Below are 13,758 nucleotides of genomic sequence, written 5' to 3' on the forward strand. Positions count from 1 at the left end.
GAGGGCCGGAGGGAGCGGAGCTGTGGAAACATCCTGCAGTCCGACATACTATCATGCATTTAATAACTTATTAGACGGATATATATAGAGAAAGGTGACGCTTAGAGAGCAAGCCCAAATAAGCAACTCCACTTTAGAAACAAGCCCAAAAAACCGCAACCTGCGACTACCAATATTTGTAAGCGACACTACAAAAAAAGAAGCCCAAAGTCGCAGCTAATAAGCGGACCTGACAACCCTGCCCTACGCCTAGCGCTCTATTATCTTTGATCCAGCAGCACACGATAACGCGGAGTTAGCATTTTACCACTCCATTTGCCACAGAGCTTATTTTCTACAATGATCCAAAATCAAAATATACAAAAATATTGTTAAGGTCATGATATGACCACCTACATATTTATACAGCATTGTCATTATTGATTTGATAGGCACAGCCCTGATTCTAATATGGAAACACTGTGCTAGATATGTGGGAATTGAAGCCTGCTGAATGTATCACTGGGTGTGCAGGTTTTGCACTTAAAAAATTACATCTATTTATATTGGAACATGATTCTTGATGCAAAATGACACTGTGTTAATACAAATTTTAGTCCTTACAGTCTGTGTGTGTACAAAATTGGCAACAGATATTTTGGTATTAGCTCAAAGCATTTCCCATTTTGCACTCTGCTGTAATGGAACTAGAGTGCTGTCTTGTAGAAATTAAACTGCACTGACATACAATTAACACAATCAATCAAACACACACAGACACTATAGAAAGATTTCATTCAACTTATTCTAATTTAATATAGGGTCTGAGAAACTAGATACTCGATGCTGAGCTTCAGTTAGTGTTTATAGCTGTCTGCAGTTTCTAAAATGCAACTTAACAGTCAATTATTTAAATACAAAACTCGTTCAATTGACAGATGCCCCAGACACACACAAGCACACACACGCACACACTTACCTGTGGGCAAACTAGCAGCACAGAGCAGTACTTGGTGCCTGGGCAGAAGGGCAGGTAGTGGAGGTTCAGAGTCTCTGCTTGGCTTGGCTTCAGACAAACACTCCTCACTGTACACAGGAACTCACTGCCATCACCATCTGGGTACACACACAAAATTTTTATAGACCAAAACCAAGCAGACATGAATTAAAGGTAGTATACGCACACGTGTATAAACAGTAATTAGGGCAACACAGAGTGCACAGTGCGTGTGCTTTTGTGTGTTCGTACTTACTGACATCTGAGCACTTCCCTTTCATGTGCTCCCCACAGCTCTTGTCTGAAGTCATCTTCTTGATACTAAAAGAAGAGAAAAAAATCATAATCATTCACCGTATATTGATATCAGACTACATAACCTGATTCAGCTGCACCATAGATGAACTCAGTCCTACTTCAAATCCTCACAGTCAACTCCTGATTAGGAGGAGGAACTGGAATGATTGGCTTTGAAGATGTCTCAGGTGGTGGGAGATGCATATGAACCAGCTATTCTTAATGACAACCCATCACTCTCCAGAGGAACATCCTCTTACTTTACCTCTGTTTAACTTTACCTAACTTCTGAAGTAGTAACTAGTGGGAGGAACACCCTGTCTTTTTTCCAAATTAACTCCTCTGAATAAGTTACTCTAAAACAACTGTATACAGATGATTTCATGAGTAATTCAGCTTTTATGTGGCGCTGACTTGGAAAGTTTGCTGAAGTTCTAGCAGCGGTATTTTGACAAGTGGCAGATTAGACTAAATTGTGTGTGTTCTCTTGTATTTGGGCATTATTACTAGTTATTATTATTGTTTTTTGTAATTTTAAATAATCTAGTAATTTATCCATATTTACCTTGAACAAAAACATAAACAGGCGAATATTGGATTTCAAAACTCTATTCAAAATGCTATCTACGATGCAATCCTGTAATCTCACAGGTTATCATATTCTAAGCACTCTTTTACATCTTCCTCACATAAAGCGAGCAAGTGCATTCTGGTAGATTGAGCACACGAAACAGACATACTGCAAACAACCACAATCGAGCCCTGAGCGAGGCTTAGCAATGACTTCCTATTTCTGACTTTTCTGACAGACTGTGAGTTCAACCCCTGCTGACATCAAAAACTCATTAACTCTTCCCATTAGTGTTGTAGTGAACAGCAGAACTACATGCAACAGCACACTTTTAGTTAAACCTTAGAGACCTGCTCTTCTTCTTATTCTTATTTCATTTATAATGCTACAACCATTTCATTGTATATTGTATATATTTCAGATTGTCTACTTTACTGTTCTTATTATTTATTTTACTTTATTGCCTACTTTAATATTTTATTTTATGTTAATGTCTACTTTAATATTCTATTTTATTCTAATGTCTACTTTAATATTTATTTTATTTTATTTTATTTTAATGTCTACTTTAATATTTATTTTGCTTATTTCATTGTCTATTTTAGTATTTTATTTATATCTTCATCTTTATCTCTTGTTTCCATTCATGCTGTATTTCTATTTCTACTTTGCACGGAGCATTGGAACAAAAACAATTTCCCCCCGGGGATTAATAAAGTATTCTGAATCTGAATCTGAATCTGAATGTCTTATAGACATAAAACCCTCTAGATTTCTACCAACTACTGACTTGTAATTTTACTTCAAAGATGGCTTTATAAAACATTACATCATTAGTTTATAAACTTTCATTAACTGATATAATTGTCTCTCATAAACTGGATTGCATTCTATTAAAAGAAACTTGGCTCGATCAAACTGTGTGCAGTGAACCTATTGAGGCCTTGCCCTCTAACTACATTTTCCTGCATTGTCCAAGGTCCACTAGAAAGGGAGGATGGGTTGCTGTTTTATATAGTGACTTTTTAAATGTAAATTTAGAGCTGAGCACAAATGGTGAATGACCAGTCTACAAGTTTATCTTGAAATTTAGAAAAATGCAACATAGTCTCATAACACTGAAATTTAAAAAAAAAAAACAGGGCTTCCACGATTTACAAACTCATTAATCTGACAAGATCACTTACTTTAGAATTTGCCTCCCCAAACAAATGTAATGAATTTGCATCCTTGAAAACCTTGTTTACAAACACATACCTATTGGTACAATATGTACCAACCAGGTTTCAGATCACATCACAGCACTGAAGTAGTCAACAACCTCAAACTGAACGCAGATGCTTAGAAACTCTCAGTTCGTGTATTAACTGGACCTCAAAGCCACCTTTGACACCATAGACTATGAGATCTTTATCAACACGCCCCATGACACCATTGGGGTATCAGGCATTGTTTTAAACTGGTTCTCCTGGATGCTGACCTTCATTTTGAAAATTGCATATCAAATACTACAAGATCATTATTCTACCACCAAAAGAAATATATCAAAAGTCTAAAATTAAAATCACAACCTGATGCTGAGAAACTGGTTCATGCATTCATTTTGAACAGATGAGATCACTGCAGTGCCCTTTTCGCTTGATTATTAAAACATTCAATAGGAGATGTCAACTCAGAGAGAATTCAGCTGCCAGAGTTCTAACCTGTACAAGAAAACACCATTGTATTACTCCACTTCTTCTTCATTGGCTTCCCATTAGTTTGAGATACAATTTAAAATCATCCTACTGGTCTTTCAGGCACTACATTGTTAAGCTCCCCAATATATTTCTGATCTGCTCACTGACTACACCCCATTCTGATCTCTCAGATACTCAGACTGTAGCTCTTTGTTTGTACCTACAGTAGAATAAGATCTGGAGCTGGTAAAGATGCTTTTAGTTACTGCAGACCTGCCCTCTGGAATGGTTTGCCTAATGATGTGTGAACTATAAGTACTGTATCTCTGTTTAAAGCTATGCTCAAAACCTTCCCGTTTTCTCAGGCCTATGATCAATATTAGCGTGTTGTGTGTATGTGTGTGTGCCTCTGTATTGTCTGAGTAATGTGTGCACGTGTGTTTGGGTATTATGTGTATGTATTCATGTATGTTATTTTATTGTATGTCATTACATGGCATTTGCTTGATGTTCTTTTTATGTTCCTTCCGTCTTTTTAAAATTCAAAGCACATTGGGTTTCTTTGTAATCAAATGTATATCTATAAATAAATAGTTCCACAAATAAGCTTTATTTTTGCTGTTTTTTGTTACCTTTTCTTCCTGGTCTTTATGCTAAGCTTTTCTAACTGGCTGCTGGCTGTAGCTTCATGTTTAACACATATGGGAGTGGCACTGATGTTCTCATCTAACTCTTAGCAAGATACCTGAAAGATGCTTTGGAGGAGGCCTGTTGAACTAGGTTGTCACTTTTCTTTTCAGGCTCCAATGGGTTGAATGGAGACTCCACCAGCACCACCCTAAACAAACACACACACACACACACACACACACACACACACACACACACACACACACACACACACACACAGTAAAGAGGTTTGAATACAGCAATACAACACACAAAACAAACTGTACTGGGACTTTGTCTCTGGAAAGCCACGATGCTGTTAACTTACTTTAAATATTTCTTTTTCTTTTACTTAAACCCTTACCTTTGTGTGAAGAGGGGATTCTTAACAGTTACAAATTTTGTACATGCATGTGAACATGGACATATACACCTACCTGAACTTAGCTTCTTTATTGAAAGGATTAGTTATGGGCACTTTGATTACTTTTGGCTGGTAACATGGAGACTTGCACTTGACAGTGTTCTAAGGAGAGACAGGAGGAAGAAGAGTCTTTCATCTGTAGATTTAGCACGGCAGTCAGTCCCCCCCATTAAATTCGTTTTACTCACTGTGGGTGTGATGTGACTGACGTGGGTCTTCAGATTGAAGGTGAGAGTGGTGCCGCACAGGCCAAAAGGAGAGCTGGAGATGAGCAGAAGGACTGCCTCCATGGGTTGCATGTTGAAGCAGCTGAACTGGACAGTCAGTTCAGTGCTCGCCCTGTGATAATCACCACAGCCATCTGATCATTTCTGCGGGAACCAGAATGTCCTCCACAGTGCTTTTACAAACCGATCACTTTATTGTGCAACCTTCAGTTTTTTAGGTTATAATGATAATGAATCAGCAGATTGTTAATACTATGTTTCTGCATAATGCCATTGTCCTTAAAGACAGGATTTCTGAGAGTAAAGCTGGGGATTCAAAATGGGACATAGGCTATTTTTATGGTGAAGCCTCACTTGAGAGCAAAACTGGTGCATTTTAATGAGCTACAGTCTCAAGGCAAAACCAATTTTACTCAACTCGGACTCTGCTTTGAATAAGTTGAGAGGGCTTTTTCCTTTTCTTTGCTGGGTACAGGTTTGCCCCAAACAAGTTATTTTGAAAGTACAGATGCAAAGACAGCACTTCTTAGCTAACAATACCAGTTTTAGTAATGCATTTATTGTAATGTAAACTACAAAGGCATGCACCAATGTTTCATAATTAGTTTCACTGCACAAGAGTTTTTTTTGGAAGATTAATCATGTTATCACCTGGAAAATATGTCTGCAGACACTTTGTTGTATACATATGTCCTGAGAAGACCATTCTTAGTGAACTGCATTATGTAAAACAAATTCTTAGATTAAAATGGAAATAATGCAAATTCTAATTAGTCACCCAAGGAAGGCCCATATCAGTTGGAACCCCAGTCTAGTTATGTGCCTAATGCAACATTAGACTGCTTGCGCGTCACTGTGTTGGCAGGTTTAGTTTCATTACTACCATAAAAAGAGGTAGCGTACTGTGCATCAGGGCTCATAAATTACATTTGTACAAGGCCTTGAATTTTGCCTGTCATTGTTCAATAATTTTATTAACAATTCTTTAATAAAACTACTTCTATAATACAAAATAAATAAAATGAAAAGTAAATGAAAACGTGAAATGTTTTTAGTAAAAATCCCAAAATATTAAATGAGAGATGAGTTTGTCCCCATTCTTGCATGAAGATATGGCACAAGTCCCATGCCATCTATTAAGGATGGAAATTAATTTCAGCTTCACCTGTACAAAACTTTATGCAATATAGCAGCATGTCTGTCAGGACTGAGGACGGACGCAAGGACTGAGCACCGCAGCATGCATTTGTGTGAGTCTGAGAGACAGATATTGAGGGAAATGAGGAGAAGGTGGAAGGTGGGCTATTGCTTGCCACATTTTTGTAAGTCATTAGTAACTAAGTACATTATTATGATTGCTTTGGGGGTTGCAAGTTATCCTCAACACCAGAAAGCATTTTTTTCCTCCTCACATTTTCTGAATTTATTAATAATCTGCACACTGGATGGGAAGCTTTGGCGAGCTGTATGTGACTCTCAGGCCTCCAGTTGATCACTGCTGTACATACAAGTTAATCATTCTTGAACCTAAAGTCATAAAGTATGGCAGAGAAGGATAACTACCGTACTGAATGAAGGTCAATCTTTGTGACAAATTGCAGGAGATCTGAAAGTCTCTTTCAAGACTATGAAATGATTTGAAGACAATGGCCCTCATGGGGACTAAGTTAAGACCAGAGAGGTCAATGATGGTCTCAGAGCCATAGAGAGAAAGAACTCTGGCTACATGTCCGTAGTGACTAGTGCTTTCAATCTCTGCAATGTAAGATCAATTTAATGTTACCAGATTTTTTGGAACTCCTGTTTCACTGTGTAAATTTTATGGTGTTTTAACCCTTTGAATCAAAGGATTTTTGTTAATCCCCTTTATTTACAGGCATTAAGCAGAGTGACTACATGCCTTAGTCAGGTATGCCATACATTGGTATTTGGTATTTTGTGTGATGACTTTCATTTTCAAGGTAAAAAACATACTTTGGAGGAATGGTGACAGAAGATCCATCAGGGAGGCAGAAGAAATGTGCGTCCTCTCCTAAAAGGAAGGCCTGGTATTTGATCGGCTTAGAGGATGGGCTTTTCAGGCGCACCTGCAGCACAGTCGCACACGCACGAACACACATGCAGAAACACACAGCGATAGCCACATTTTTGTCCAAGCACAAGCACAAACACACAGACAAATGCCTCTGCCAGAAAACAATACAACAATGAAATCCATCTTCCTTAACAGCACAAACTGACAGCTATTTTTGTTAGGCTTGTAATGTGGCTTAACCTGACAATGTGGATCATTACCCAAATGTATATTTGTCTGTGTTTGTAATCCTGTTAGTGTGTGCGTGGGTGAGTCTATAATCCTATTAATGTATGTGTGTGTCTATAATCCTGTTAATGTGTGTCTGTGTGCACGTCATTATCTGTCCAGGAGCTTATTATCCAAGCCATTGTCAGTCTCACAGCGCTCATTTATTTGATTTACAAGGCATGCAGTTAAATTTTATTTAGGTGTCTTTTAAGACAACATCGATGCTATACGTATGTGTGTGTGTGTGTGTGTGTGTGTGTGTGTGTGTGTGTGTGTGTGTGTGTGTGTGTGTGTGTGTCACCTGTTTACTGAAAGTGCTATGCAGGCCTCCTGATAGAGTGATGGTGTGCAGTGGCAGGTACTGAGGCAGCCTCTCATACAAGTGAACACACAGCATTAACATCTGCACTGGATTGGGGTCTGACAAATCTGTGGGCTAGACACACCACTCAATCAGAAACAGGGAGACACAGAGACAAAGAAAGTTCTGCCTAATCTCTGACATTATCATCAGGATGTATCAAACATCTCCTGTTATGCTAAATAGGTCATTAATTAAGGTGATTAATGCTGTAATTAGTTAACGTTTCTCTGTCAAGTAATTGCTAGCACTTAAAATGAGTATGACATTTAATTTAGATAACTTGTGGGATTTAGTCTCTGTAAATTCAGACATAAAATAATTAATTATCATAATTATATATACATATTCATACAGTATAGTATATCAGTGTGCACATACAAAATACCTGGTGTGTGTAAAGTAGTAACTTTTGCATTATATTAAATGCTTTCTGCATGTCCATCTTTGCTGAGAGAGCCTAATTCAGGCCTGTCTGAGTATCTTCATGAAGTTACTACACGTCAGAGAGGTGTTTCAATAATATAGACTCAATTAAGGCTGATCTAAGAATTGCATGTTCATGACTTTGACACACAGACCTTAAACATCAAGCACAGATCACATCAATTTACAGAGAAGCAACTAGAACTACAGAATTTACTATCAGGTATTTAGTGTATTTTATGGCAAAATGTGGTCCTGGAGACACGTACTGCAGCAAAAACTTTGAGTACTTTGCCAGGTGTTTATATGTCTGTCTGTCTGTGGACAGATTTGATCACTGTGATAGCCCCACCCCTCCACAGTGACAGGATGACTGAGTAAAAAGTGTCAGGAACCAGCGCAGCGTTTTACCTAAAGATGAACATTTTTCAGCTCCAGCACCTTGTCATGCTGCTGGCGTTTATAGCATATTGTAAATATGCAGAAGAGGCACCAGGAAAAAATGCTTTGGTGAGGAAGACGACGAGGAAGAAGACCGCTTGGCTGGTTGGCTCATTGACTGTAACACTGGTTAAACCTGAAAAATTACCTAACCAAGCCTGGTTTAACTGGTAATTTTGCTGTAAGAAACACTTTTCTGGTCCCATCTGGTATTTACCTGCACATTTAGGTTGAGACAAAGTGCAGTTAAGGCCTGAACCACTATGATGTTGTTGTGAAGGATCTGTTCCAGGCTGCCAGTTGTAGTGTACATCCTCCTAAAGTGGCTGCTGATCTAATTAGGAGCAGGAAAGAGGAAATTAAAAATCATGATAAGGTTTATCTGTAACCACAAGTTTCATTTAGATCTCTACTTGGTTGCCTGTGACTTATTGCTCTGTAGCAATATGCACTCTTTAAATTAGATTTTTAAATCACATCTTGGCATAAAAAAAAGTTCAAACTTTGGGTTTTGACAGACGTTTTTGAAATTTAGGCAAATTTTCAAATCCTTGCAGGCAAAACACCACCACTAAAATACAGTGAGCTGCTCTCTCTCTCTATCCCTCTCTCTCATACACTTACATACACACAGAAAATGGTGCTTAGCATGAAAGAGGCTCCCCTAATCTTATTCAGGACTAATTGGGTCCTCATCACATCAATCACAGTGCCACTTAAAGACATTAACCGCCATCCCTCATTGCTTCACACACACTGAAGAGGGTCCGCACAAAATGAACAGCCACACTCAGAGACGCAGGCACACACACACACACACACACACACTGACCAGGTAAGGGCAGTAGGCAGAAAGCAGAGCAGCTAGCACCAGTCCATCTGTCAAGTCCAGGTCGAAATTCACTATCCAGCGTGCTGATGGGACACCACCTGCCAACCATTACCACATGGATCAAGGCTTCAAAAGGTACAAACAGAAATCTGGCCTCAAGCCTTACAGCTGGATATTACAGTTTTTACAATAGTTAACACGCATTTCTCAATGCAAAACCAGTTCTTATTTGTAATTCTGTTGCTCTTATTTGTATAATTCTATCCATTCATTGCACATTAGCCTTTTTACTAAAGCATCAAGAGTAAACTCTGCATATCACTGCACATAGTTTATAAACATGGGACAAATAAACCCTTTGAACCTTGAATCTCAAAAAGAGTTGTTTGTGTGTGTACAAGCTGTGTATTGTACCTGTTCCCCACACAGTGTTCCTCATGTTCTGGTAATGCATGTTGAGCCATGAGAGCAACTGGAGCTCGCAGGATGAATAGATGTTACTAGCCAGTGGCTGTAAGCTAACAGGGAGGAATCCTTCTATGTCGTCATGGTTCAGAGTTTTGTTTGAACCAGTTTCCGTCACACGACACAACACTAGCACCTGAGCATAAGCAGAAAATTATTTAACATTGGCATTTAACAGAATGAGACTGGTGTTTTTCAGCATTTCTGTGCTCTACATTCGCACAGGTAGACACACTGACAAGCTGTTTCCAAGTACAGAAATCTCCTCAGGCGTCAACTGAACTTAAAACATGAAGCGATTTCCAAAAACACACAAATAATACACAATATAATCTGATGAGGTGGAAAGTGGATGAAGAGAAACAGCCAAAGATTGCTGGAATTAGTTTTTCACCTTGTATGTTTGTAGCAGCACATCGGTCCAGGATCGCTTGCTCAGAGACTCAAAGTCAACAATGCTGTAGTCCAGACCATGCTCTTCTTCCTTTGACTGAGATAAACACACGTCTGTCATGTATATGGTACAAAATCTCTACATATGTTGTGTGTGCGTGCGTGTGCGTGTGCGTGCGTGCGTGAAAGACAGACAATGAGTGAGACCAGGTTTTTTGTTGTTAGCAAAGGGCATCACTAAAGCAATTGTTTTCTGTCTCATGTAATTCTATTTACATGGCGTAGGTCTCGACCAATGTGTTGTGTGTGCATGTGTTTCTGTACCTGCAGAGAGCACCAGTGTTTGAACTCCTGCATGTCTAGCAAGTACTCTGGTCTGATGTGAGAAAGGCAGGCTCCTTGCACCCTGAACACAGATAACAATAAACAGAAAAACTGACCGGAACCCCCAAAAAGTTTCCAAAATGTCACTGTTTAAGTTGTGGCACTGTGCCATTCAAACATGCAGTAGCTGTCATTTACATAAATGGTCCTCACAGCTTCGTTTAGACATGACAGGCCATTAAAGGAATGAGCCACAACGCTCGCACGATATTAGAGTTCAATGGCCCATTTCACCAAAATGGGCAAAATTAGTAACATGACACATTTCACCAATCGAAACTGAAACTGTAGTTGCAGCCCATGCATGACTGTCTTCTTCTCATGGCATGCATTTATGTTTTACCTTGTACTGCTGACAGCATTTATGTCATACTTGTTACATAAATGTTACTGGGTCTAACCTCATGAGATTGCTGTTGTGACTTTTACATAAATGTGACCCAAGCACGTACTCAAACACAAGACTAAAATGTAAAATTGCCCGCACGTCTGTAACAAAATGCATGTCTGTAAGGCGTGTTAATCAAACAAACGATGTCAGCAGCACTGTAGAATGGAATCAGTGTGTGTAAGGCCTACCGGAGAAAAGCAAGCATTGCTTCATGCTGTTGTAGCAGCTGTTTGCTGCGCTGGTCTATATCACTGGAAAACGTCTGACAGCGAGGAATACCAGGAATCTGTTTGCCAGTGAGATGATGAAGCATGTCCACTACAGATCTGGACACAACAATACAAGAGTTATGTCCCGCCTTGCATCTGGAGCCAGATCAATGCACACTAATACGAAATTAAATCCCACCAGAGCTTCAATTCTAGAATATTTTACTATTTCCCTTGACCCATTTAAGTGTCTGAATAATCAATAATGACTACAAACCAGATTAAACAGTCCGCTGCCATTTAAAAAAACAGACTTATTTTAAGACACAAGATAATTTGCATGAGAGCCTCTGTCTAATCTTGAGATCTTCATATAAAATCAGTATTCATTAGGCAGACTGCTTTCAAGGTGCACACTTTCAATCCCTTTCAATTGCCTAGTTTCATCATGGTTGTTGACTAGATTTAATCACCCAGTTCTATGTGATCTTGTCATGATATTTGCTTTATCAGCCTTCACTACTTTTCAGCATGAGGATGACTCATTTGAAACTTCTTAGGCACCAAACCACAAAACATTTTTAACTATCTGCTCTGGGGATTCATCACACATATACACACCTGGAGTCTTTATTTTGACTGACTCGATAAGCCCGTCCACTGGAATGATCTGTTTGAATTTTTGACACAACTCTGAAGGGAGAGAGGAAACATACATTGTAACAGAAAAAGCCCCTAAACGTGAAAGTCATCTACATTGTCCCGCCTCCAAATGAGGCTCCTGAGCCAAACTTTTATCTTGGACATACCTTCTGAGTGTGTGTGGCACAGAGATGGGGTGTGGTCTATTATGCCATCCAAAGAGGCTAAACCACCTCTCCACAGCCAATAACACATTATGGTAATATAGTCCTTCCTCTGAGTTGGCAGCAGGGAATTCTGGGGCGCCAAGATTGACTGGGGTGTCTCTGTTAGGAGAGACATCTGTGTCCCTGCTGGCCTGACCGCTCACACTGTCACTGTCTGGAAAACAGTCTGACAAGAACGGACACACACACACAGAGTACTGTACATAAAACACAATTCTGCTCAGACGCACAAGAGATACACAACAATTACAAGTAAAACACAGTTGCATTGTACATTTCATGTTCTGACCTGAGCCGGAGTTCTTGTTTGTTGAGCTGTTGTGATCAAACGAAGAAGATGATGAAGTCGGACCAGAGGTAGGACTTGGTGTGTGATAGAGTTGAAGGATCGCCTCAACAGCTGTGGCACCTAAATGGCAGTCACATGAACCAAACACACATAAGGAGACAAATGTTGAAATATTACACTCTCTATTACACTCTCTCTCTGACATTGTATAAACAAAACGACTGTTTGAAAAGTGGATTAGGTTAAGAAAAGTGCAGCCCTAATATTTTTTTCTGTCTTTTGACTTATAAAAAGGTTTCAAGTGTTTGTGGTTTCTGCTCAGCCCTGTCCCTATTTCTTGACACTGGGTGCGGTTACGTGATGGCTTCTCATTCAGAATGAAATAAATCTGAATGAAATCATTCGGCTTTAAAGTGTTTCCAGGTAGTTTACATGGGAAATAGTCATTCCGAATGAGGGTTTACAAGGGAGATCAGTTTAATCACCTTTATTCGGGTGCGCGCAAGGTTTGGGGCAGGGAATGTTTCTGATTGGATAGGGGGCGGGACGGATGTTACGTGTACAGGAAGAAAACTGTAGTCCTCGCTCCAGATAACAAGATGCTTGACGACGCCATTCTTAGTGCCTTTTTCGGGCTTGTTTTGCTTATATACTTGAAGCAGCAGTATGTCAACAACCTTGTTCTGCTAATGCTTCGTCTGTTGAGGAGGAGAAGGGAGGTAGAAGGTCGAAGAAGGGAGATAGAAGACCGTGCTTAGACGAATGGAAACCGGTGAGTGCAACGAGTCTGAATGCTCTATCTCAGCCCATTGCTATGCACGCTGTATACGTCATCGCGCCAGAAGGGCAAGGAAACAAGCATGCGCAGAAACACCGGAATGAACTTAAAGTCTGTGTAAAGCAAATTCTGCTATTTTCTTCTAAACACATTAAATAGGTCATAAAAGTATTCCTCAAAATGTGTAAAAAAGCCTTTCAACCATTTACAATTGAATTGTGGAGCTAGGCTTCACAAACTGTGTTTCTAGGTTTCTGTGTTCTGGATTTAGTGGGCGAGCCTTAAATCATAGCCGCGTTATGTAATGGAGCTATCCCTGCTACAAACACGCCTAGATATATGTATATATATTAGCCTGGTTCCAGACCATAGACCCCGCCCATTCAACTGAGTAGGCTTGCATCTCTGGTCTGGCATACTGCAAAGAATTTGTGATTTATCCCGTCCAAACGATGGACGGACCAATGAACGCCGGGGGTGGGGGAGGGTCTAGCGATTAGCCAATCAGCGCCACGCTAATGGCGACCGCTACAGATCCTACAGACCACATTAACGATGCTACTGAGGTATTTCGCCACTACTCGCGTTAATGGAGGATCAAATTAAGGAAGCTGCTAAACTGGATTTAACGGCGATGCAGCTGGGCGTGCACGACGACGGAGACATTTTAAACGGGCAATGCTCACTTGTTTTTGGCACCCCCGAGGCATGGATACTAATGACGTCAGATTCTGGGTGAGTCATTGATCTCTACTGATTGGTTAGGGAAAAA

At 39.8% G+C, this 13,758-nt stretch overlaps 1 protein-coding gene across 1 annotated transcript in view; it reads right to left on the minus strand.

Moving 5' to 3' along the window:
• The window catches only part of LOC126402028 (cilia and flagella-associated protein 47-like), a 60,514-nt gene that overhangs the window by 24,428 nt on the left and 22,328 nt on the right, over positions 1–13,758 (minus strand). Inside the window, exons 30-45 of the mRNA XM_050063671.1 lie at positions 12,209–12,328; positions 11,860–12,085; positions 11,672–11,743; positions 11,030–11,167; positions 10,391–10,472; positions 10,068–10,163; positions 9,623–9,809; positions 9,209–9,306; positions 8,594–8,710; positions 7,450–7,584; positions 6,818–6,930; positions 4,805–4,955; positions 4,630–4,718; positions 4,269–4,361; positions 1,233–1,297; positions 959–1,095 (exon numbers count right to left, since the gene is read on the minus strand). Coding sequence (XP_049919628.1) covers positions 959–1,095; positions 1,233–1,297; positions 4,269–4,361; positions 4,630–4,718; positions 4,805–4,955; positions 6,818–6,930; positions 7,450–7,584; positions 8,594–8,710; positions 9,209–9,306; positions 9,623–9,809; positions 10,068–10,163; positions 10,391–10,472; positions 11,030–11,167; positions 11,672–11,743; positions 11,860–12,085; positions 12,209–12,328 — 1,919 coding nt within the window. The remainder of the gene's footprint in view (positions 1–958; positions 1,096–1,232; positions 1,298–4,268; positions 4,362–4,629; positions 4,719–4,804; positions 4,956–6,817; positions 6,931–7,449; positions 7,585–8,593; positions 8,711–9,208; positions 9,307–9,622; positions 9,810–10,067; positions 10,164–10,390; positions 10,473–11,029; positions 11,168–11,671; positions 11,744–11,859; positions 12,086–12,208; positions 12,329–13,758) is intronic.

The sequence above is a fragment of the Epinephelus moara genome, chromosome 15 (assembly GCF_006386435.1).
Source record: "Epinephelus moara isolate mb chromosome 15, YSFRI_EMoa_1.0, whole genome shotgun sequence".
NCBI classification, from domain to species: Eukaryota; Metazoa; Chordata; class Actinopteri; order Perciformes; family Serranidae; genus Epinephelus; species Epinephelus moara.